The 26,648-nt window shown below is 42.2% G+C and overlaps 1 protein-coding gene across 3 annotated transcripts in view; it reads left to right on the top strand.

Annotated features, from left to right (window-relative positions):
- The window catches only part of LOC122993537 (ephrin type-B receptor 1-B), a 163,150-nt gene that overhangs the window by 93,472 nt on the left and 43,030 nt on the right, over window positions 1-26,648 (top strand). For all 3 annotated transcript variants that reach the window (XM_044367785.1, XM_044367784.1, XM_044367786.1), the window contains exons 4-5: window positions 7,987-8,142; window positions 15,387-15,722. In XM_044367785.1, coding sequence (XP_044223720.1) covers window positions 7,987-8,142; window positions 15,387-15,722 — 492 coding nt within the window. The remainder of the gene's footprint in view (window positions 1-7,986; window positions 8,143-15,386; window positions 15,723-26,648) is intronic.

Here is a 26,648-nt window from a genome sequence, read left to right as displayed (position 1 = left end):
CCTCCCTTGCCCCACCCTGTTTTTTTTTTCTGTGTTAGTTGGCAGTGGGCAGTGAGCCTGTTCAGTCCCCGGTTAGGTTCTGATTACATTGTAGATTGTAGTGCAAGCACATGTTACTGCCTGCTGAGCGGCGATATGTTTCGGAGGACGGTTTTCTCTACTACCTTGCCAACCAGGGATGGATTGGCACAGTGGAGTTTCCTTGAATACCAATGCCTCCTCATCTTTTCTATCTCTTTTCCCTGCTCCTCTCTGACCACTCCTCTATCTGAAAGATATGCTCGGTGCCTTGGCACATAGCTGCATCTTCCTGGAAATAAAATTGACCTGCGCCAATGTGCCAGGCATGATACAGAGCAGCCAACTGCCAACGCAACGCTTGGTTATGACGAGTCTGCGTGGAGCTTAGAGATTATATAGCTTTCTTGATCTGTATCATGCTCATATTATGTGCACACACACACGCACACACGCACACACACACACACACACACACACATAGATATACTTGCACATGCAGACACACATCTCATGCATGCGCTTTCAGTAAGCCAGATTTCCCAGTCGGCTGGTGTGTCATTGGCCGGCTGTTCAAAGGGAAAGTGTGGGCCAAAAAAATACTGGCTGTGAGGTTACCATGGTAACAGCCTGCCCAGGGGCGTGGGCTGTCTGCTAAATTGTGCGCTGGTTTGTTAAGGCTCACACACATACACACACACATGCACGCACGCACACACCTTAATTTTAACAGAATGCATCTTCCTGTATTCATTGTCTAGCAGACACCTGCTCTGTTCATCAGCATTAGTAGGCAGACTGTTGGATTTCACGCCTTTATGTGAAGCAAACTGATTATTTTGGAGAAATCACACACAGGCCTATTTATTTTCTTTAGCTGGACACTGTCTCATCTTCTAGTTATTTTACCACTGCACTGCCCTCTATTGAATCCAGTCAGGCATGGTTTTCATTCTTCAGACATATTCACATGCAGGACCACAGTGCTGAACTATTATTTACTGAATGCAAGGACATGGTGGTGTCAAAAATTAATCAGAGGAAGCATTTTTCCTGTAATGCAAATTTGTCTGGTTTTTTTCTCCTTTTTCTTTTCTCCTTTCGTGTGTATGATGTTGCCTCTCTCCTCTGATGCAAGACAACACAGCAATATAGAGCTGTGTAGAGTTTCAAAGCCTAATTGGAGGATATCTCGGCTTTCTCATGGGGCTTTAAGTATTGTTCACTGGAATTTCTGCAGCGTCAGACATTGCTGTATTAGCTAGTCGAGAGGACAGGTATGTCAAGATGAGCGGTGTTTGGTGAAGGTAACTAAGGCAGCAGAAAGTTTAGGAGAGTTGTGTGTGTGTGTGTGTGTGTGTGTGTGTGTGTGAATTTATGTGTGTGTCAGTGAGTTTAGTGTGTACGTGGGTGGTTGTGGGTGTAGCTGCATGTTTTAGTGTGGAAGAGAGGCTCAGACAGGGCCAGAATGGACAGATGATTAATGATCAGGGGGAGTGTTCTGTGGGAGGAACTCTTCAGCACCACAGCTCTTAACAAAAGCAGACGAGGTATGCTCCAAGCGTTGCCCTCTTTCAACCATCCCTTTATTCTTGAGAAAACCTCTCTGGCCCTCTTTTATACCTCCTCACATTCTCTCTTTCAGAGAGATTAGAAGGTGATGACAGAGTGTAGAGGAGACTTACACTGACCAGACTTGCCAAGTGATGTCAGCACTGTGAACCCTAGATGCCTTCAAGTGAAAATGAAATGAGCATACTTGCGAGTAGTTACATACATCTAAGTACCAGATCTTGGACTGAAATCATTTTCATGAGTCCCTGTTGACCCATGTTAGCGGTTTTTGAGGAATATGCAAAACTGCTCTTGAATTAGTTTTCTATGCGTGAATAAATCAGAACCCTAAAAGGCAGTTTACCCCAACTTTTAATATCCTGCGGGCATTTTGTGATGATTCTGACAAGCCTTTGTTCCGAGTCATGCCTTTGTCTCAAATAATTGTATTGTTTTTCAATGACCTTGTGGAGAAATGGAACACCTGGGTTGGAAAAGCAGCTCATTACGTGGATTGTGGCAGGAAAATGAACAATGTCAGAAGAGCGAGACTGAATACCAATAGGCTGTGCCACTGATTGCCTTTTTGTTTTAAGATGTTGGCTGTCCTGCCACGTTTTGTGTCCCCTCTGTCAAACAAATGTGTTAATTTCACCACCGACTGATAAGCTCAGATTTAGCACATAAGCAAATCTATACATGCACGCACTTGGCATCTACGCAGCCCCCTGCGGTTTGAGTGGGAGAGCTTTCTTTCTGGGCAACAAAGTAGTGAAATAGGGGTCAACTGGGGTCTCGACCCAATCATAAGCATGTCTGTATGAGTGTTTGTGAGTGAGGGGGGTGTATGCATGACTCCAAAGCCTCTAAAGACTGTGATCCATCCCATGTGATGGATGAGGGCTGGGGTTAAGGGTGTATTGGTAGGGGGCCAAGAGTTGTACTTAAGGGTCACTGACACTGACTCACAACTTGTGCCCTAGTGTCATGCACCCTCTATGCACAATGTCTTAAAACTTCAGACAAGTAGGTATTTCAAAGCTGAGATTGGTAAAAAAAAAAAAAAAAAAGAAGAAGAAGAAGTTTAATCAGGCAAATAGCTATTTAATTTAAAAAAAAAAAGAGTCCCCACATAATATGAGTCCTAACTTTAATATGTTTGATTTTAGTTCTAACAGTCAGTATTGAAGAGTTAAAGAAAAAACGTTAAGTGATAAATATCTCATATTATAGAATGAAACTCTTTCCTTCAAATATCAGATGTATCATATATGCTTGAGTACCTTCACTTTCCACATCAGCTGCTGCATACGTTTGATTGCATTTCCCCCCCCCAATTTGCTGCCAAGCCATTTCTGGTGGTTTAAAACCTCATACATACTTCAGAGAGATGCCAAAGGAAAAGTGAGGGGAAGACTTACTGTACTGTAACTTTGATTGGGTTTTAGTAGAAAAGCTATTTCCAAACCCATCTTGGTCATAATCCTTTACACTGGCTTCCTGCAACTCTTAACTGTACATTACCATTTTATCTTGCACACACCTGGTGATACTTGCGTGACAAGCGAATGTAATTCTTGTTCCGCTCCATCTATAAATCCCATGTCTCCACTTACCTCTGATTCATATGGATTATATACATTTTGCAACTTCACATTCTAATCACATGCACCGTATGTGACACAGTGCTTCCGTATATGATATATTGCCTGCACTGTGCTCAATATTATATGTTCAGCAGGCTCATTGCTTAGTCTAACCCCTGAGCACTAACTCCCGACTCTGTACATCAGCTATTGTTAAAGCCTGCTCATAGAGACCAGCTCTTCTTGCCAATCATCTCATTTTAGCACTCATCCAGGCCAATCAATACATCATTGTTGTGTGAAGAGAAGATCAAGGGTTTCTTTAAATTCATTTTGTGTTTTTGAGATGTGTGGTATACAAGTTGGTCTATATATGTGCTTGTTTATGAGTAGCCATATGCAGATTGTTGTCATATCAATAATCTAAAGAGGAAGAATACCTGCTGGGGAAGAGACTGACAGCTAAGATATCATCATCTCATCTCTCCCGGTCAGGCTGGAAGTGACATGAGGTCATCACTGTTAGACTGTGATGATTAGCGAGCAGTGATCCACAGCTTCCATAACTCTGTCAACTCACTGCAGAGTGAGTTAGAGACAGAAAGAGAGAAAGAGAGAAAGATGGGCAACCTTAACAAGCATCCAAGCCTGTCAATCAAGGCAAGAAAGCAACACTAGGAGGAAAGGTGGGAGAAGGAGAGATTCATTACCAGTGGGACAGACAAAAAAAGATGTGAGGGCAGAGAAGAAATGAGAGGGAGAGGAGGAGAGAACAATGCGGAGAGAATCCTGTAGAGACCACTTGAAAAAGCAGGAGTGTTTTGTTTCTGCATGCAGCCAGTTCAGTTGTGGGTTATTTTCCCACAAGGGAGACTAATTGCTTGTTGATCTAATGTTCTATTCCCTCCTGTCCCTGAAAACTAACACATTTGATGAGTGATGAGTCTATGTTTTTTTTTTTGTTTTTTTTTTCTGCGGGACAGGAACTCCTGGCCTCCTCCAACCTAAATATTCACAAATCAAAGAAAAGACTTTGGGCCCAGTTCCAAATTCGACGAAGCATAACGATACTCATCCCACCGCTGCCTGACCTTAAAACAAGACCTCTGAGGGTTTACCGACATTGTTCACATTACTTTCTCGTTCTCTCTCTCTCTTTGGCCATGTCTGTTTTTTTTTTTTTCTCCTCTTGCGCTGTGAGGCAGAGCAGTGAGCAGCTAATTAATGAGTTTAATGCTAGGATTCATGCAGACATTATGTGTCAATTAGAGAAAGAGCCCCAGCTCCAAGGTAGGAGTTATAATCTAGATGAACATTCATCCTGCGTGTGAAGTGTGTGCCTGTGTGGCTGCCTGTTTGTTTTTGCCTGGCTGTCACTTACCTAACCTCCTGTAATGCTGATCACAGAATCTCCAGTTGTCCAAGGAGAGGCGTTAAATTATCTCAGGTTCTGTAAAACATATGCTAGTCAAGTGGCGGAAAATGCGGGTGCGCCATTTCATTTAATGGGGTCAGCAGTGGTTACATATGTCGCTGTGTAAATCAGTTCAGTAAATGTATTCAGGAGGCGAGGATAGCATTGATGTGATGAGTGTTTCTAAGGGTTATAGAGTGTGTGTACATGAGAATAAGAATGTGTGTACAGTATATGCATTCTTCTGCTCACGAGTTTACCTTGAGGCACTTTTGCAGCATTGCTATCTCAGACGGCTGATTCAGCACAGCATCCCTCTTTTCTCTTCACTTTTGCCTGTTTATGAGTGTCCAGGCTAGCTACTGTCTGTCTGTAAACACACAACCCGAGGGCAGAGCCCAATGCACATATTCCGCTCACACCCCATTAAACACACACTGAACAGCTTATCGTGATCCCTTTTCATAGGAGTCGACACAATAGATTCGAAGCCTTTGCTTTGCGTGTACGGCCACGTGCACTAGTGTTCTGCCGGCGTCTGCTCACCCTGATGTATGAATTTCATACAGCAAAGATGATGACACATAAGTTCTCTCCCCTCTCCTGCTGAAAATGAATTTTTGATCTGTGTTTTATCGTCTTGTAATCTCTGATATCTTTAGAAGTTATAGCTGTGCAGCTGGTTTGTGCCTCCCCATATGGCCAGGGAATGTTTTTAAGAGTCTCAATGTTCGTGTATTAGAAGGCGCTTGATCTTCTCACACATGAAATCTGTGTATTACAATTCAAGAGAGGTCACAGACTTCCTCTCCCAGACACCAGAATATAGGCTCATACTCCCTGTAGAAACATTATTACCTTTATAGTGCTTTCTTACAAACCCCTCTTTTATACTCTTCCACACATGCATCTATAGTTTCAAGACAGCTCTGGAGCATCCACAGCATAGCAATGTGTTTTACTCACGGGGATATCCTTGTGCATTGCAGCTGCGATTTGCCTTACAGCTCCTAGGGTTGTTTTATAAGCTCTTTGTGGCTGTTGTGGTCTGGCCATGCATGTGTGTTTGTATGTGGTGGTCTGGCTGTGTGCGGACAGTGTTGTGTGACTAGACACGAGGTCAGTCAGTTAGCCTCTGGTGTGTCTGTCAGCCCCACCAAAGGAGATGGGAGAACAGTCGCGGTTGGAGGCTGCAGCTTCAGCGTGCATATGCCTCTTTCTTCTCCTTCACCCACTTTTCTCTCTACCTTTATCTTTATATCTTTCACTAACAGCCCATCAGAGAGGCTGGCTGAATGATATGAATGGAGAAGTCATAAAAACAGGAGCCTGCCCTTTTTTACAGCGTAGTAAAGTCAACTGTAACTTCCAAACCCAGCCTCTCAGTGCATTTTTAATGAAGCATAAATTTTTTTAATTATATCTTAAAAGCCTGTTGATACAAAGGTCTACAGGTTTTTCTCTCATAGCCAGAGCACTACATTGTCCACTGTTTGACCCAGCAATGAGGGGAAATGACACCAACTCTTGTCATTATTGCCTTAAATAACTCTCCATTTACTAAGTCCTGCATAAATATTGGAAGAGAGGGCTCTTAGTCAGATAAAAAAGAGCCATTTTGTCTTAAGGAAATTCAATATTGACTTAAAAGATCTCTTTTGCTTTTAAATTCTGAGACACATTTTGTTTTTCAGAATGTCTGTCACTGCCTGCAGACCTTCGTGAACCATTTGTGGTTAATCTTCATCTTCACAGCACATACCTTGTCTTTATTTTTTCATTTTAAATTTCCATACCACCCTCACCCCAGTGCTTTCGGCAGATGTTTAACATAGTCTTTTCTATAACGAGAAATAACGTGTATTGTTACAATCACTGTATGAGAAGACCCCTCATCTCATTTTTCAGCCACAGTCAAGCTCTTACGATCTTTTACTCAAGCAAATAGACGCAGCTGGAGAAACTGTAAGATGCTTGTCCCATTAAATTTATAACCCCTCCCCCATGGATTGCAGCTACACCACAGCTTCCTCCCCCATCAGTAAGCCTGCTAAAATATTAGACATTTATCATGGTTATTATAGTTAGTAAATCCTTTCACACAGTGCACAAACCCCTCAGCTTAGTATTCTTTTGGGATATGAAAGTAAATAGATTAGGTTATTGCCTGGACTTAGTTGCAGTGATATCAGCCGCAATAATCTTTCTCCTCCACCATGGCCTTTAGAATTTAAGGCTCAAGCATATGAAGGCAACCTCCACAAACCAGCATTAATGACAATGACAGAATGATGCATTGCTTCGCATTGCCTCACTGTTAAAATGTGTACTTGAACACATCACAAACACTATAGCTGACTGGCAGAGGACCATTGATAGAATATACAGTAGCCTCTGGGGGAGACTGTATTCATAATCTAAAAATCAACATGGAAAGGCAAACAAAGTGATGCCACTGCCGCATTCCACTGTAAATCTGATTAAACATGTGCACTATATGATTAGAATACAAATTGAGAATGTGTCTGATACAGTATTGCAGCTGACAGTTTTAACTAAGTTTTTTTTTTTTTTGCTGTAGATTGGTGTTGTCAGTTTGTAGTCTTTCGCTTGTGGAAGAAGAAAAGTAACAGTGGAGGACAAAAATAAGATCAAGAACAAGGAGAAATCACTACTTTTTTAAGGCTGAAAAAAACAGTCAAACTGCTTTTCTCTTCCAGACTCCCTCAACTGTCGATTGAACATGCTGAAATGGCGTGTGTTGATAAGGGGTGACAAGGGGTGTGAATGGTGACCATCACAGTGTAAAAACTACCTATTGGTCAGTCACAGATCTTTAGTAATGATCCAACAGCATGTCATGGCCAACTGTCAGCTTGATATATCAGTGCTTTCAGAGCAAAACAGAGCGAGTCTAGTGCTTGTGCACATTTGAAGGGCTAATATGATCGTACACTCAATGGGAACTTTATTTTTTCTTATAAATAGTGTTTTTCACCAAAATGCACCAGGTGTATACTTGAGGTATATAAATGCATTTGCAAAGTGTATTTTTGTCCTTGTTCATGCTCACAATACAAACAAAAGGAGAACCACATGTAAAAATATTACTCCGTAGTGCTACTAGTGGTCAAAAACAGGGAACCTTGAAATGTATGAGATGCAAAATAGACCAAAGGCAAGGTGGATGTTTTTGGGAGAAATATGGACGCTCAAATACAAAATCAGATATTTAGAACTTGAATTTAATCAGCTTCAACTCAGTCTCCTTTCTGTCTCAGTCTGTTTTCATCTCTGCTCACCCTTCTGGCCGATACAGCAGACCCAGATGCCTGCATTGTGGTTGGCTCCTGGGTTTTTTTTTTTTGTTTTTTTTTCCATTCATTGTCTGACATTGTTTTTCTGTTCTCACAGCATGCCCACCGGGTACCTTCAAGTCAACCCAGGGTCCAGGTCTGTGTCTACAGTGCCCTCCTAACAGCCGTTCCACAGCTGAGGCTGCCACCATATGTGTGTGCCGCAATGGCTACTACCGTGGTGATGCTGATCAGCCGGATGAACCCTGCACAAGTGAGTATATCATAGATGACATTAGATTCACACTCTAACACTGTCACACACTTATATTCTTATGGGACACGCACCTGTAACAAGTATATCCATGTATACATGATCCATTTTAGTGTATTGTGACATCAATATTGAATAGACTGGTCACACATATAAACCACTTTATTTTCATAACGACAGTGTAGAGATTGATTTTTTTTTTTCCATCCCACTCCCTATCTGTCTATTTCTTTCTGTCGTCAAACCAGCACATGTAGTAGCATTTAAATGAGCATCTAGAGCCCTAGTTGTCCTCTCAGTCTGGTCATAATAATCACATCGCAGGGTTTCCATCATTGACATCTCCATCACTGTGCCAATGAACTTCCTCTCTGTTTCCCCACAGTTATCTCCTTCTCTCTGTCTCTCGTTCTTGCTGTTGCTGTTTCTTTCTGTCTGCTATCATCCCCTGAAGTCCTAATTACTCAGGCAGGTGCTGCATAGCTTCGACACTATCCTGCTGTTATCCGCTGGAGATCCAATAAGGCTTCTCACAGCATCATAGTTATCTTAATATGATGTAAAAGCAATATGCTAAGGCTTTCTGCCATCCCTGCTGACACACGGTTACACAGGAGGAGAGCACTGTTAGACCCCAAAAAGTTTGTTTACCTCTTTTCCTTCCCTGCCACTGGGGAGTTGCTTAATGGTTCGTTCTCCTCAGAAAAGCAGATCTGGAAGCATTATTGGTGTGGTTATGTATTCATTTAGTTTTGATTTACTCACAGAGACCTGACTAATTGGCCTCGGGAATAGACTCAGGACCACACTCCTTTCCTAATCGGTTAACAGCTGCATAGTGAAGCCTTCACGGTTGAAACAAGCATTGAATGCACCTCCTTTGACAGGTTTCCATTTTAAAACTCTGAATAAGTGCCTTAAAGCTGTGGAAGAACTCCAATGTAGCACGGGTGTCTGTCTGAGTGTTTGAATGCTTCCCAAGTGTATCCATCCACACCTTTAGGCTTTGGATGTTCTCAACGGATGACACCCTTCTTTCACCTTGAGTTTTCTCCGCCCTCCCATGGTATACTACATAGCTCTCTGGTGAATTTGTGAATGCTCCATCAAGTATAGCATCTGCCTCTACCTCGAGGCCTTTAATTTTCCCCAAGCAGTCTCCACCACAACTCCCCAGTGGAGCATCTTGAACAGATCCCTCTGGTCTGCCTTCAGTTACTTTTTTACTGTTTCACACTCTGTTTTCCTCTCACGCTCAGTACAACCTCCAGCCTCTCGATATATTCTCTAACATTTAGGCAAGACTATTTTTGTTTTTTAATGATAACGCATCCTAGGTGTCCAGTTACATAACTGTTCATAGGTTAAAAAAGGAGAAATAGTCATTGCAGTCACAATTACAATCTACTACAACATAACATATGCATAGCAGGAAACTATATCCCAATTCTTGAAAATTTTATTTTTATTTCCCATGCATGTTTTAAAAACATCCTACCGAGAATTGTGTTTTTAACCACCCCTTTTAACATTAACATCTTAAAACCAACTTCAGTTCCTCCTCAATATGCGTTAACAGAATTCTCTTGCGACAGCATATTCAAAGGCTCCTCTGAAGGTTTAACCATAGAGTAGCAGCTGAGTTTCATGCTCAGGGTTCCCTAGATCTCAGCAGGGGGGGGGGCAGTGAGATCATCCGAGTAAGCATGTCTTTAATACTGTGGGGTCCTGATAAGAGCACTGCTAGTATCTTAAATCAGGTCAATCTGTAGCAGCAGAAGCTTTAGCTTTAGCGCTCCTCGTCAGTGTCAGAGGCACGGGTTTCTGTGTGCTCCAGATCAGTCTGATTAGCTTGCTGATGGATTGTCCAGTGCCTGGCTCTGTCAGCGGGGGCCTTCATGACAATCACCCCCTCCTCCTCCTCTCAGGGATATGCCAAGCCTGGGTTGAAATCAAACTACCCCTCCATCTCCCATCCCTCCTTTATCCCAATCCTCTGCTGACTCAAGTCTACGCCTGAGGACAGAAACACCAAGTGTTCTGTCTCTCAGCATGAAGCCCACTCCTCTCAGCTTGGCTACCCAGCGTAGTGGGCCATGGGACAGTGGTTTGCATTGCACCTCTTCCCTTCCTGGTCCCTTCTCCAGGCTCCAGGCCCCAGTCTGACGTACCTCTACTTCCCTATGGGTGTGTACGTGTGAAAAAAAATTAATGTGTATGTGTGAGAATGGTGCGGTGAGGGGAGATCATCCAGTTCCAGCATGCTGGGCCAGTGGGTTTCTCTCAATGTGTGAGTCAGAGGAGGAGAATGACAAGCTGAGTGGTTACTGAGGGGAGTCAGGCGGTGAAACCAGTGCTGATTGGTCTGTGGGGGGAGAAGGGATGCAGAGATGCAGCGTCCTGGTGTGAGGAATTGTAGAGAATGGCAGAAAAAGGGAAGGGCTTGATGGGAAGGAACGGCTAATTAACAAAGATAGAAAAAAAATGCATTGACACAGTGGGACAAACTAAGATATGAATCTGCACATTTAAAGGTTTAGTCTGAATTTACAAAGAATAAGGGATTGCAAAAAAAAATCTGTCTGGGGAGCTTCTACACATAGCCCGCAGTCAGGCAGGATATGAGAGAGTCAGAATCAGGCATAATACGATGTGAAAAACATGCTGCATATGCATGTTTACATCTTGGAAACCACCACTGCCAGCCACATAAGGAAAATCTTTGGAATGTAATTGAATCAACATAAATATAGGGAAAGAGACGGAAAATAGGATGGTTCTGATGGGTTTCTACATTCCTGATCTGCACCATATTGGCTCTAGATCTTGTGGCTGTCACACAGTACACATATCTGTGGCCAGTACCCAGAAAGCCATCTTGATCCCCATCACACACTGTCCACGCCTCATAACACAGACAAAACCATCAAGACGCCTGACTGAAAGGACAGTTATCTGTTTTTCCATTCTCCTAATCATCCCATTTAGTTGTTTTTTTTTTCTTCTTTGCTCACCTATTCACTTCCTCTCCACTCTCCTTGTTCGTTTTCAAAGAGAAAAGGGAGTGAGCTGTCAAAGTGCATAAATATTCTGTTCTTTTCTCCAAGTTTTTTTTTTTTTTTCCCCCCACTTCAACTCAGTTGTCAGTTCTGGAGTCAGTTGAGGGTGCTTTCCACAGTGCAGCAGTCAGCTGGCCAGTTTCCTGTCTCAGTAATGCAGTAGTAAATAGAGCTAAATCAAGGTAATTGTCTGGCCTACTCTAATCCCTGTACTGGCTTGGAAGACATAATGCTATCCAGACTAGAGTGTGTATGTACATGCGCGCATGTTCAAGAGTGCCGTCAGTCTCTGTCACATCTAGAGATTTATGAATGCAGAGTCACGGTAATTCAACATAGTTCCTATAGAGAGTAACGTGGGTGTGTAGATTATCCTTTAGACAATTAAAGAAAAACTGCAGCGTATTCATATTGTGTCTCCTCAGACTTTTCATTGCGGATGCACCCACATCTCCCAGGCTGCATTGCACGCACACATACGCGCTAATACATACAGTCTATCCGTGACTCCCTCAGTCTCTCAGCCAGGCAACATTAGTCCCTATAACATGTTTTATTTCATGTCTCACCAGCCCACACAGCCCTTCTTTCTCTCTCCCAGCTCCTTTGGCTGTGATCAGTATCTCCACACAGGGACCTTCTGTCGGTCCCTCAAGGCCTGTTTCACATCATAAAAACAAACACTTTGAAAGAAGAGAAACGCCGGCCTCAAACCACTCAAAGGGTGGATGAGTAAACAATGTGCAGAAGTGTTTATTTTGGGCAAAAGGGCACTCTTGATATTAGAAGCCAGGGGAGAAAACTGGGCTGTGCTCGTTCACAGCCACCTGTTAAAGCCCTCTTACTACCAGCCGGTGAGCCCACCTGTAGCAGTAGCCACCAGTCAGTAACTTTCAAGTGCCTGATCAGAAACATGTACGAGTGTGGAAGACCTGATGAGCGGCGTGGTACAAATTATTATAACACTGGAGATAACGTACATCCCAATATTGCAGAATTTAAGTATGTATTTTTTTAATGCCTTTTGTACTTGTCTATAGTAGCGCAAGTGGTCATCATCATGCTTCAGCTCGTCCTCATAAGAAAAATGACAGTATAGGTCTAAAATTCAGGCCAGCAAAAATGACCTATAGTTACGGTTACGCCATCTAGCAGCCATAATAATTCTGATCCGGGGGAGTGACGCAGTTCAGATGACGTCATTATAAGGTAACAGTTGCCTTATTAGGGGGAGGTGGGTTGGTTGGATGGCTAGATAGTTAGAAAAAGTTGTTAGTTGGCAAAATGTGGACTTAGCTGCAAGAGACTGCTGTTCGCTTCCTATTTCCAACTAGATAGCTAGATAATTAGATGGCAAAAAGTGGACTTAGCACACATTACAATGCCATATAAAATACATTGCAGTTTGTCATAGGGGCATATACTTGTTCAAAACATGTTACAGTATATATTTGTGTGGAACTGATCTACCCCCACATAGCCCATTTTGATGTTTTGCTGCTGTAAAGACTAGCATAAGGTATGCTACTATCTGTTGGTGTCTTCCTGACCTTAAAATGCCCTTGTCCATTTTTGTATATTCATGCCCTGTGAAGCATGGTATTGAAGTATGCAATGTGGTGCAGATGGGTGTTACTTGCACTTCAAGACCCAATGGGTGGATGTTTTTTTTAAGTCTTGCACTGAGAATAGATGTCATGTCTGATTTTAATAAAACAATATGACATGATACAGCAGAATTATGATTGAGATTAAAATTTTATTTAATAGGGTTGACTCAAGAAACATGTTGTTAGAAAAAAGCTCTCCAGATAGTCATGTAGACAAAATTATTTTCTGTTCCTTGACACACAGTTTTGGCAGCAATTGCGTTGTTGTTGCAAGTGAACATAGGCAAACCTAATTGAATACAAACATAATAATTGGGGGAGGTGGGGGGGCTAAGTTTTGGCTGAGCTGAAGGCCCAGCTCTGATAGTCACAGTTAACGATATTGATTTCCTACTTGGAGAAGCCGGTCTTCACTCTCCTGTCTATTTGGTTAGCCAGTATCGTCATATGCCACTGTAATTGCCCTGGCTGTTTAAAAGGTATGACACGTATAATGTGACTGGCTGAGATGACATGATTCATCCCTCCACCCCTCCTATTCGCATTCCCCTTCACCAAACGCTTTTGTGCATAATGCAATTGCCTTTACTAAACAAAAATAACAAGTGCGCTTTGATACACCCTCATTGTCCTTGTGCAAATGACCTGGCACTTTGCACTGGTTGTTGTGATTGCATCATTAAAATAGAGCCCTTACTGTGTTGTGATACAGTGCATGTCAGTAAGGGTGCAGGGGCTGCTTGGAGATGATGTTAGGCTCCTACAGTATAACCTACGTGAAAGCAACATGTATGTAAGCATAACCAAGTCTGACTGGCATGGCTAAATGAACACCAGCTGAGAGCCTGTAAGTAACGTTCTCAACAAATTAAATCCTATGGCAAATTAAAACAGCCAAAGGCTGCAGTAATAGTCTGCAAATCACTAGTTAAGTGGCAGTCACATCTGATTTCTCATGCCGTCTCTGCATATGTGGAGCTTGGTTGTAATTGGGATGAAGGAGTGAGACACCATGTTCACACCTCAACTTTATTCCCCCCCCCCCCCCCCCCCCCCCCAGTGCTGTATGAATGCATTGACACAGACAGTGCAGGCATGAATACATGGAAACAGATTGTTCAGGCATGTGTGCTCGTGCCACATGCATATTCCACGTGAGCAGTTGTGCATTGCTTGTCCCAGCAATGCAAATTTAAGGGCGAGTGCATGTGTGTGATGGATGATACAGAGGATGCAAGTGGTGTGTATAACATATGAAGTGCCTATTGTGCAGTCCCTGAGGGGAAAAGTGCTGTCAATTCCCTTATATGGTCTGGACCTATACAACACATACCCTTTTTGTTGTATTCTCCCTCTACAATACATCTGGTAGCATCCAAAGACCAAATTATGTTTCATTTGACCATGTATCTGGAGCATATACTGTCCTCTCAGCCAGACCATAATAATTACACCATGGAGGTCACACCCTTCCTGTCACTGACCTCTCTGTTATGGAGGCGCTGAGCCGAGGTCGCAGAAGCAACAGTGCCGTTCCCTCACCCTTGTGTATTTTGCCGCTTTGTCCCAGCTCCCCAGGGCTATCCCACATGGCTTTGCAGTAACAATGATTAATTGTATCTGTGTTGACTGAAGTAACTATCTGCTCTATACAGTACCCAAAGAAATGAGAAACTCAAGTGCTATATCATAATATGCTGAAAAATCTCTATGTATTCCTCTTGCTGTCATGTTTTTCTCAGTTTTAAAAGAAAGCAGAATGGTAAAGGAATTGCAGTATGTAAGAGAACTGAATAATTTTTGAAATGGTCTCTAGAACTGAGTGAATTTTCAGTTTCACTGTAGTCATGGGTCTAGAAATAGGTCAGTTTAACTTCTCCCTTAATGATAAAGGTCAGGATTTATGGAGGATAAATTGGTACCAGATCAGCTCTGCAGGGCAGTCTCACTCAACCTAAGCAGCACTGACTAAGGGCTTTGGCGAGCTTCTGCTTTATTGGCAGTATCTGGTATCTGAGAAGAAAGCACTGCCTCTGAGCAGCCGGGGGGACCAAGTCTCAGCTAAGCAAAATTCTGCACTGCCATTTGAATAGATTTTCACTACTAAAGAATTGTACTCCAATTGCAGGAGGCTGAACAAGTCACTTTTCTGCACCCTAATATTAAGCTACCACTCAAGCAAAACAACGGTTTTATTATTTCTTGATTTCTCTCTGAATATCATCTTTGAGGTTCTGCTCCAGCTGCGGGCTATGAGGGAGTGAACAGGAGCGTGAATCTCCAGAGCCACATGGATAAGAATACTCCATGCAACACTGCATTTTGCTAAATAACCAATGTTTGATAGACACAAACGTTTCGCTGTATGATCTCTCTGGGTGTGAACGGAATAAATTAGCATTCCAATTGTGCTAAAGATGAAGAAAAAGAAGAAAAAGACAAGTTGCTTTTGGCCAACAATACTTATATTTATTACAGGGTTGTGCAACTAATACATTCTTTTTTAGTTAGTTTAGTTTTTTAGTTATATGACTCTGGCCACACAGGCTTACATCTTTGCTCTGTGATTCTACAGGTGTCCCATCCAGCCCAAGGAATGTGATCTCCATTGTGAATGAAACCTCTGTGATCCTGGAGTGGCATTCTCCCAGGGAGACAGGCGGCCGTGATGATGTTGTTTACAACATAGTGTGCAAGAAGTGCCGAGCTGACCGGCGCTCCTGCTCCCACTGTGACGACAACGTTGATTTCATCCCTCGACAGCTGGGTCTGACTGAGACCAGGGTGTTCATCAGCAACCTGTGGGCTCACACTCTCTACAGCTTCGAGATACAGGCAGTCAACGGAGTCAGCAATAAGAGCCCGTATCCCGCACAGCACGTCTCCATTGACATCACCACCAACCAGGCTGGTAAGTGGCTGCTATGACAAGGTGTGATGATGATAATGATGATGTGACAGTGGCACATGATGATGACAACTATGCTGATCCATCTATAATATCATCATCATCATCATGTTACTGTCCATACAGGCATTGTTCTTCATTAAATAGTTATTCTTTGTAAGCAATCTAGTTTTCCCCTTCCCTAAACAGTTTTATTTCATTTTACATTTGTGAAATGGCAAATGCTGCTGTCATTGCATGAGTGTGAAACATTTCAACTCAAAGAGCACGATGTGAATTCCAGAGTCTCACTTCACAGCATAGCTGGCTGCAGGGCCACTAAGATTTCACATTGCTCCACCGTGAATAATGACTTTAAGGCTTGAAGCGCAAGGGCAGCTGGTTTAGTGAAAGTTATACATACATGCTCCCTTTCTGGGCCTTCCTTCCCTGAATCAAAGTAACGGCTTTGCCTTTTGAAAACACGATGGAGGAGTTCAAACCCAGACCCAAGACACAGCATGTTAAATTTTGTGGCAGGACAAGCACAATTCACTGCACCGTCTCTCTTTCCTTTGTAGTTTATTTACACATCAAATCCGATGACAGAAATAGCCCCAGTTTGCATATCTCTCTGCGCACTCCAGAAATTCTTGCTTTTTAACATTGAGAAAGGTAATCATACCTCTACAAACAACATATGAGTCATTCGTGAAACCTCTTGTTTTTGTGGAGTTTTTTTTTTTTTTTTGAGGTTCACATCTGGAGGTTGCAGGCTGTTTGCTTCACAGTCTGACATGTCTCTTTGTTGTTTTTCTTTGGTCTTTGTTTAATGAGACTCTGTTTTGAGAGCAATGCCGCACAGCAAGTCTCTACTTCTCCCTTCACAGAAGACTACACCCGACTTGAAACCTGTCTGTAAATCCTCAGATTGATACACTGACACACTCCTGCTCTTTGAATTAACAAAAACAACAAGAGGATTCATCGTGCTTAATTTTGTCCCTGTTATATCTTAGAGTTATACTGAGAATTTGATATCGGGAGTGAGCCACAAAGCCATTATTTCTTTGGTTCTTAGCTGAGCTGAGAGGGCTGTGACAACAGACACAGATATGTTGAACTACAAGTTTCACCTTTAGCGTTGTATAACGGCTACCCAGGTTCATCTCTGTTCACTGTTCAATACTTTAATGTCAGCCCGGAGGAGACCAACCCAAGATAGATACATAGGCAGCTGCTGTTTTCAGGCCACGCTGACATATTCTTCACTCCTGCTCTTTCCCTGTTCTCTCTCTCCTTGTCTGTCTCTCTGTATGTTTGTATGCTTATGTGTGCTTTCTCCAACTTTGCCTGTGATGGATCTGAGCCCAGCCAGTAAAAATGACCTTCATCTCGTTTCTCTCTCCTTTCCTCTCTTTTTCCCCCCGTTCTGTCTCTCTGTATGTTTGTGTGTGTATGGCATGTGTGTGCTCATCCTCTAACTATGCCTGTGATGGGATCTGAGCCCAGCCAGTGGAAATGACAGGTCGAGGATATTGTCTTTGCCGGTCCTTTTTGCTACAGCGTTTTTCATGCTCTTGTAGGTCTTTGACTTGTAGTCAGAAGCACCTATCAAGGGACAGATATTGACCAAGTGAAAAATTTAAATGAGACTCTCTTCATTTTTCTGTGTTTCTGTGGGTGAAGCGGACCGTGAAAATCACAGCTTGTGGGACCTAATAACAGACATGAGGTGGAGTTACAGTGTGGTGAAAGACGAGATATTGTCTGTTGAGTTTATACTGGCAAGGTTCCCATAAGAAAAGAGTTACTAGGTTTGTCAACTTGAGCCTGTGGAACCTTCTGACTATGCCTCACGATTTTCTGTGTCACATTGTCATGTTTTCTGTCATATACAGTTGAGTGCTTGCGTCAGCAAATGTGTATTCTGATCCAATGATTAAATACCTGCTGTCAAATGAATTCAGAATTACTGATGCACATTTCCACTTTAATCGCAGAATGAACTCGCTTCACATTTATCTCAGAGAGCAATGAAACAGTAATTGCTTTATCCAGATCCCTTTTGTATAGGAGTACATTTTGAAATTAAATTTGGCCCAGTTGGTGGAGGGCATACCGTATTTGATTACGACGACTCTCAGAGGAATGTAATGACCAACTGAACTTGTCTTTATCTCAGAATGAGTCAGGAGAGGAGTGGGAGGGAAGACAGGCCGGGAAGGAGAAAGGGAACAGGTTTTTTTTTTTTTTTTTTTTTTACCAAACTGCAAGACTGTGACAGTGAAGGAGAGGAAAATGAGGGAGTAAATAGGTCTGATTATCAGGGTGGCCTAATGGTGCTGACTGTCCCCATTTGACGGGCTAATAGCACACTTGACAGATGTAGAAGAAGCGATGCCTAGGCCTATTGTTGAAGTCTGCTGCAGTAATGAGGTGTCTGCCAGTAATCTGCCAGGCCTATGTCCAGCCCTATGTGGCTTTGTAGCCAGGTAATTGCACTGTTCTTAGTTCCTAGAGGCAGAAGTAACCAGAAGGGATTGATGTTAATAATGCACTTCAAAACCTAAAAGCAGCGACTGTCTTAAAACGTAGGGCTCAATTTTTGTGTGTTCACAAAAAGGGTTGCATGAAGGAATAAAACATGTTGCCATATTCGGGAACCTTGAAATCCTCTTGTCCATTCATTTGGTATTTTTATGCCCTGTATCCTTGCATGATGCAAGGATGGGAGAGGTGGCGCAACAACATGCCGTGTAAATTTCCAACGCAACACCAGTCATCCATTTCATCATGTCACTCATGCCAATATACTGTAATTCTTGCAAATGTGAATTTGAGAAAAAGCAAACTGTAAACCAAATGAATATATAATCACTCTTTTATTCAGCTGGTATGTTATTAGTTCTCAAATATAAAGGCAAATATTTCCCTCACTTCACTTTTAAAGCAGAGGAATGACTGGTCCAGCACAATCAAAACCCTGTTGAAACATATTTGATCCCTGCAGCGTCAGAATGACAGGTTTAACACTTAACTGTGTGACGCTGTTTAGACTTAACAGACAAACAATGCTAAACCCTAATTTAAAATGATGCCCTAGCTATACTAGAGCCAGTAGAGCAGACAGATTTCTTTGTTTATGTGACATAGCCACATTTATACACATCAGGGGATACACAGGTACAAGAATGTCCAGGATGTGAAAGTTGAAATTTGTCCATTGAATATTTTGACTGCAATGCTGTATTCCATTGGACTCAGTTATCTAAAACATGCTTTGGACAGCTACTGATTTAGAAAGTAATTTGTGATAAACGTAAAAGTGAAATGTGGCACAGTAAAAGGTAAGGAGTGCACTGCTCACAGTCTCCTCTAAATCCCTCTTAACTCTGTCTTTCAAGGTGAGCCATTTTTGTCAGTGCAGTTATGCTCAGCGCAGCTATTAAAAAGGTTTTGGGATGAGTAATACTGTGTGTTTGCTTAGCAGATAATAATTAATCAACTCATCCTCATATTTATTTTCCATTTCACTGTGTGTGAGCTATTAGCTTCACCGTGTCACTAAAATGAGTGCCTGTAGTGTCAATCACATGCAGTACGTCTCAGTTTAAAGGACCACTTCATTGTTTCCCAACCCTTTCTCAATGCACAGCCCTTGTCGTATAGATTTGTGATATTCTACATTTTATTTAGCACCACAAAACCTGACGATGAAGTTTCAGGCCAAGCAAAAGTAAGAAAAGCTGCAGTTTTCCTGGTATTTCAGTGGAGTCTTTGCCTGCTCACTTTGACGTGGCTTTAGTGTGGACTTTTGTGAGATTAAAGAAAACCTACCTAGAAAACAATAAGGCAGCAGTAGTTAGAAGGGTTTTTGTGAAATGGCTATGAGAAGTCAAAGGTGGGGGGAGGAAATGGAGAGCATGGGCGAGGAGGAGGAGGAGAGGAGGAAATAATGGAGGTGAGGAGGGAGTTGAAGGGATTTAGTGTGAATCACTGAAGAGGCCATTTAACTGCCCTAGATCCCACCGTGTGTCTGGGAGGAAGGACTGATCAATAGTGTGATTTAGGAGTTCATTCACAGCCTGTGCTCTCCAGGAGATACACGCACACACACATCCAGATACAGACACACAAAGGTTATATATCGCCCTCTCTTTGGCTATCATTCATGCCTGGCCTGAATTTAGTCATATTTATCAATGTTTGCTATTGAAAAATAGCCATTTTATGTCCCTTTTGTGAAGTAGTATGGTTTAATTTATGAGGTAATAGACACTCTACTTCTAGTGAATTTATTAAAATGTTAAATGACCACAAAGATAAATATACTTTATATGGTAGTCAGGTGGTGGCAGTAAAAGTACTTGAGGTGAAAACTACTGTGCAGACATGGCAGCCATGTTTTCTTATGTAATCCATCCTGGACACTTAACCTACATCTGCTGCTTCAGATGAGGAGGGTATTTTTCTTCTGTTACACATTGTAGGACTCCTTTCTACTTTGATTGGTTGTGTGGGGGTGGGGTGGTTTGGTGAACAATGCATGAGGAAAAAAAGTCTATAAATCTCATGACTGGTGCTATCTTTTTCAACTAATGCCTGATGCTCAACATTTCTCTGATCTTACTGGCACAGCCTGCTTGACCTAGATTATGTACCAGCAATCCCTCAGACCACAGAATGCCAAGTATATCTCCAAACAATCCTCCTCCACTTAGCTTTTCTGTTTGGAGAGCTATTCCCACAGAAATGTAAACATCGCTATCCTCTGCCTTCTATGGACAAGTCCGCCCGGGAGGGTTGCATTCAAGATACTAAGATGACATGCACCAGACTGAAATCCAAACAGCTAGATGAATTAAAGAGATTTGCGCTCTGTGGGGTTCAAAAATCAGATGAGATGTTAGGCAAACATGTCCATGGAGGGTATTCAAGACACTACTCATTATGTCTTTTCAGTTTAGAGCATACACAGTCTTGCCATCTGTGTTTTGGGGGGTTGCCATTGTCCTTGTTCCTTCCATCTATGTATCAGAGCAAGGGTGTCTGAGCGTTTCATCACCTTAGACAGTTCTTCAGAGTCTCTCCGGGTGCCATTTTTATTTCATTTGATGCCTGTTCTTATACTGTAAATGTTGGATCCTGTCTCTGGACCATGAAAATGACGTTTTAGCTAGAGGCAAAAGTGTGGGCTGAAATGCAAATGAGCCTGTCGTCAATTTTGATGTCTTTATATAGTGTATTAAGTGACATAGGAAGCGTCTGTTTCTATGTTTGTGTCTGTGTGAAAGTATGTGAACTCTTTTTTTTTTTTCAAATAGAGCTACAGTACCAGTCAAAAGTTTGGACACAGCTTCCCATTCAAGCTGTATCCAAACTTTTGACTGGTCCGTACATTCAGAATCCTCCACGTATAATGTGATTTTGAAAATAATTCCAACCATGGTTCCTTGACAGAAATCCGTGGTGCTGAACTGATCCCTCTTTATGATGTTTGAGAGAGGCCCATTACCATGTAGTCATGGCTGGCTTGGCCCTCTGAGCCCCTGCTAATAGGGAGGGTAGTAGTTAAACCTATGCCTTTGACAGAGGCACAGCACATGACTATAGGCCGCTCTCCTCATCTGAGACACTGAGCCCCTATTAGGAGGCTGCATGGTTCAATGGTGTGCCAGCATCCTAAAGCACAAATCACAAGTGCACTACAGAGAAAGAACAACTCGGTTTATATACTGTGTGAATGTATCCATATGTATCTGTGTGTTTTCTGTATACAACATGGCTGAATGGGCCTCTGGTCTGAGATCAGCTGACCAATTTTGTGCAACTTTCTGTCCAATCATTTCTCTGAATAACTGAGGCAAAGCAGGAACTTCGAGCTGAGTATTGTGAAAGCTGTGCTGCATGAAGAACACAGATGGCAGCTTGCACTCAGTCTATCCCAGAAATCTCACAAGGAAGGGGTTACAGTAGGAGAGAGTTGGAGACGTGGATCTTACATACTCATTTTGGGGTTGAATTAATAAAACGAGTGACAGATATTAGCTATTTCATTGGCGATACATATGTATAGAGTTTTTACTTGCAATTTTATGAACTTCAGTTCATTTTGCTGGGAGTGCTGCTCACCCTGTGAAAACAATTGTGTAATGTTTCCTGTGGCTCTGGAGGGAGTTTTCTCAGGTCTGAGAAAATAACCTAATGTCATCAGGGTTAGTTGGAGACTACAAAAGTTTAACAGACAGCCTGCATTACCAACTTGAGGCATGGAGTTTGAAAACATTGGGCATTTAGGGGCGTAGGGTCTAACGAAGACACGCTATTGAGTTGCATTAAGAGAAATGTAGGATGACAAGTTTTTGGAGCTTTACCAAGGGACTAAAAGTCAGCAAATTTCAGCCTCTGAATCAGTTTTGACTCTTTTGTTCTCTCGTGAGTCCAACTTTTTGGAAGTACAATAAGAAATCTCTGGAGCTCTCTTTTAAGATGTAGAACGGCACATTTGACTCCTCACTGTACTATATGAATTATGGTGACAACACTGAAGTAAGAAATAATGAAAACAACGGCTCAGGTCTGTGCCAGACATGTAAAATGATGCTCCAACTCATCTGTATTCCATAGTAGATTAATTGTACAAAAGTAAAGAAGTTTTTCATTCTTTCATCACTTTTTTTTTCATACTCCCTCTTTCTTTTTCTTCCCCTGTCTGTCTCTCCCTCTCTGCCCCTCCTTCCTTTTCTTCCTCTCTCTCTGTCTCAGCCAGACACAGAGAGGCTTTGACTTTGATTAATGGTGAGCCAAGCTCTGCATTAAAAGCCAGGGGCAGCAAGTGGGGCCAGATAAAAGTGGAGCACAGGAGCAAGGGATGGGAGGGATGTAGGGAGGAGAGAGGAGTGCAGGACACAGTCACCAATCACTGTCAGCATCATCGTCCCAGGGTGACAGTGGGGGACGCAGTTGGAGGGGACAGCGGTGCTTCATTGGGCTGAACCTCACCCTCATACAGGCACGACACATTGTCTATGACAGGCTCTTCACACATAGGCTACTAGGACACATGGACACACATACATGTGCACACACTCTTTATCTCTCTCTTCTGCTTTTCCTCTCAAAAACATGGTCACTGTCTGTCCAGTGGGACACACCAGTGATGAAAGATTTTTTTTTTTTCTTTTAGCAAGGAGTGAGGTAAGAATGTGTGTTGCAAGGGTATAGCTGGATAATCAGACTAAATTGCCATTTTGTTTTCACCTCTTTATGCAGTCAGACATTGGGTTCAATTAAGCTAGGGTTATCTTGAATTTTCATGAATATAAACCCCCCATTAAATGTTGCACAGGCAGTTCCGAGATGTAAGAGTTTTTTGTGGATTCTGGTTCTGACACAGGAAGATGATGTCTCAATCCTTAATCCCACCTACAAATCTCTGATTGGCTCGGTTGCTTCCCCAACTGGGGTGAACATGCATCAATAAGCACAATACCAGACCTTTTTTTGAATCGCTGAAAAAAGATGTGGCTGGTGAGTCAGAGATCGACGATAGACACTTAGCACAAAAAAAAATTTCCATGGTGAAAACTGATGTTTCTCTGTCTGTGCGCCTGAATGCATGAATTGAGTTGGGATCGGGACTTGGGGCTGGGGTTGTGTAAAATACCTCTCCTCCACAGCCCCTTTTTCCACTGCAGGAATTTCTGTGTGGAGTGCCCCTCCCTTGGGTCTGTCAGGAACAGTGTGTGCCTGTGGCCGGTAATTGATAATGCGGCCCAGGCAGCCCTAGCCCTGGTCAGTGGAGCGTGAACCAGCCTGAGAGGCAGAGAGGCTGAAGTGCACCGAGGTGAAGCTTAGCCCTCACACTCTCTGTCTAGGGTATGAGAGAAGGAGGGAGGGCAGGAGGTGAGAGCCAAGGGAGGCAGATGGAACAGTATCCATTCACACTGACAGGATAAACAGAGCCCTTTCATTTGTTTACATTTTAGGCAATTATCTGACACTCAAATCAAGAAATACTTACCCTAATCAAAACTGTAGAATAAGCCTTTATTTCCTACAAAACATGATTTAGAAGCAACCATGAGGACCGAAAAGGTCAGGGCCTTTCTCCGTACAGAATCCCTGTGGCAATAGAGTGAGGGTGAAGTATGAAGGGAAGGAAAAGAAATAGAATAACCACTAAGGAGTCAGATAAAAAGGATCATTTACTTGAGAGAGGGTGCTATTTGCTGCCTTTTGAATAGAGGAGTTATTCAGAAAGATGGCGAGTGGAGACCAGGTGGAGCGATGACTAGTCCTCAGCAGTGAGCAGGCCCAGAGCCAAGTGGCTGATAGGCACATAATGTAGCACATGGGCTTGTTTGAGGCTGTATTTATGCCTGCAGACATGGGGGTGGAGATTTCTTTCCAGCCATGTATACAAACACCAAGGCTTTGAACGTAATATGAGCAGTCACAGAATCAGTTTTTAATCAAACTTACTTGTATGCTCACAAATTGGTTTGATGAGTAAGTTTGGTTGGATTCATCTGTGAACTTTAAATTAGAGTTTATTTTAGCACCTTGGAGGAGTTTGTGATTCTTAAGTAGGTTTCTGCCATATTCGCTTACAGTATGCTATTCAGGAGATTGATTTTTATATAGAAGCTAAGCAATTTGTACCTTTTATTTTAAAATTGCATCATTTTAAATAAACACATTTCTGTTTTACTTTTATCTATCGTAGATTGATATATTCACACTAAGTATTCTACTTAAACCCACTTCATAAAAAGGTCACATTTGCTTTTCTGGAAATCCTTAGTCACGTTTCCCAATGAAAAACTCCTCTGCTGTGCAGGAGGTGGTGCATTTAAAAAAAACACACACACACACACACATACCAACAGTAACAGTGACAACAGAGAAAAAATATCAGTTAGCATGGTTGGTGAAAAGACAAAACACCTCCAGAACCCCTAACTTGATTACCAGGCATCCAAGTGATCCCTAGTAAGTGTATGACTTCAAAAAACACTCACTGCTATTGAGCTTGAGCTGAAATCCTCACTAACCAAGTCTGTGACATTTAGGAACTTGTCAGCCTGCTCTAGATTACACATATTAACACAACAAATAGATGCAGGAAACGTCAGTATCAGCACCAGGGAAATTTACTTTTTCCTCACAGAGCGGAAAGTCTGGGGTATTGAACATTGACGCTACTGTCAGCAGTGACAAGATATCTGTGGATTTGTAAATGTCAACAGTGAGAAAATCTGCCAAGGTATGATAGCGAAAAGACGGCAGCAATGGACTCTGCAATGGCATATGACACCTGTTCTGAAGGTAAAAATTCAGGTTAATTTCAGTCCAATTTGATTCTTTTTATTTCAGACTTGCATTTCATTTAAAAAAAAAAATCTAAAAGTGTTAAAAGATGAGAAATAAATATTTTCATCTTATTTAATGCTGCACTGGTTCAGACTCTGGTTTGGTTGGACCTTAGTAAAAAGCAGTGCTTCAACAAGGTGTGTTAGCAGTAATGCCCACAGTGAAGACAGGCAGTTGAACGTGGTCCTTAAAGATGTGAAACCACACAGGCACACGCACACACACACAGACACACACACACACACGCACACACAGAGTTTTATTACGGATGATGTCTTTCCTCTGTCCAATAACACAATCTCTGAGCAGCAAGTGCAGAGTGAAGAGGAGCAGGGGATGATGGAGGGATGACAGTATAGTGGACAAAAATGATGGAATGAGCAGGAAATTGCTCATTCCAGAGCGTCTGGGTTAATTGACAGCCCGTGTGTGTGCATTCAGGTGTACTGGTGCTGAAGGATAAAATACACTGTGCAGCTGGCCTAAAACAATCACTGTACTACATCAGGTTAGATTCCAAAGTGTTTCATTCAGTGACTGGGTCTTTTACATGTTTGCATAGCTCGAGAATACTCTGTTTATGAGAATGGATAGAAACTTGTAATGACTCCTTATAATGTTGCAGGTCCAGTGCAGTCTGGTTTATTGGTTGCATATTTTTTCCTGCCTTCACTGTTTAGTAATTTCATGGCTCACCATGACATCATTTGCACAGAAATCATCAGTGGAGTGTACCAACGGGAGAATTTCACAATAAATCATTTGACATAAATTTTCATAAAATTTTACATGTGTCTCTGTTTACTGCAAGACCACATATTATAACTCTATCAATTCTGTGTCATTTTTATGGTCTTACTGCAACATAGGCAAAATTAGATAAACCTCTGTTACTGTATATATGTTATATTTGCCCATTTCATTTCAATATAAATTCTCAAACTAATTACCAAGTGACAGGCCCTGAATGAAAACAATTTAATAAGACCTACTGCAGACTATCCTGAATAATACATTTCTATTGTGCAGTACATTATATTTTAAAGTTAGTTGTATTTGCACATGTTTACTAGATGCATTTACATGTGAATAACTGTGGTATTACTGTAACACAAAACCCCAATTAGGCAATCTACATGACTGAGTGAATTAATAACTAAACCTGCATTTAAATTAGTGAATTATTTATATCGAAACAGAATGTTTAAAAAAAACATTAAATAGCTGTTGATTGCAAATTTAAAATGTCAACCAGCTACTACTTTTGAGCAAGGAGACTCCTGTAGAAAATGAGCATTTCTCTACGGAGATTTGGTGCAGGACTCTGTGAATGGGCACTCCTGGAAAAATCTCAGTATTGGAGCCTGCAGAGAGGACTGTGTTAACTATTGCACCCAGTGCATCCTGAGGATGCCACACACCTTGCTCATGTTTTCTGCCCATGTAGCCAAAACTGCTCCGTCCAACAGTGGACTAAATTCAACACGATTGGTTGCCGGACTCATGCCAGACTCGTGGTGGCTGACGAGGCGCAAAGGTAGTTGGAGTCTTGCTAACTGGAGCTGATTCTCA

The sequence above is a fragment of the Thunnus albacares genome, chromosome 12 (assembly GCF_914725855.1).
Source record: "Thunnus albacares chromosome 12, fThuAlb1.1, whole genome shotgun sequence".
In the NCBI taxonomy this organism is placed as follows: Eukaryota; Metazoa; Chordata; class Actinopteri; order Scombriformes; family Scombridae; genus Thunnus; species Thunnus albacares.
The sequence above is the reverse complement of the archived record's forward strand: the minus strand, read 5'-3'. Positions and strand labels throughout refer to the sequence as shown.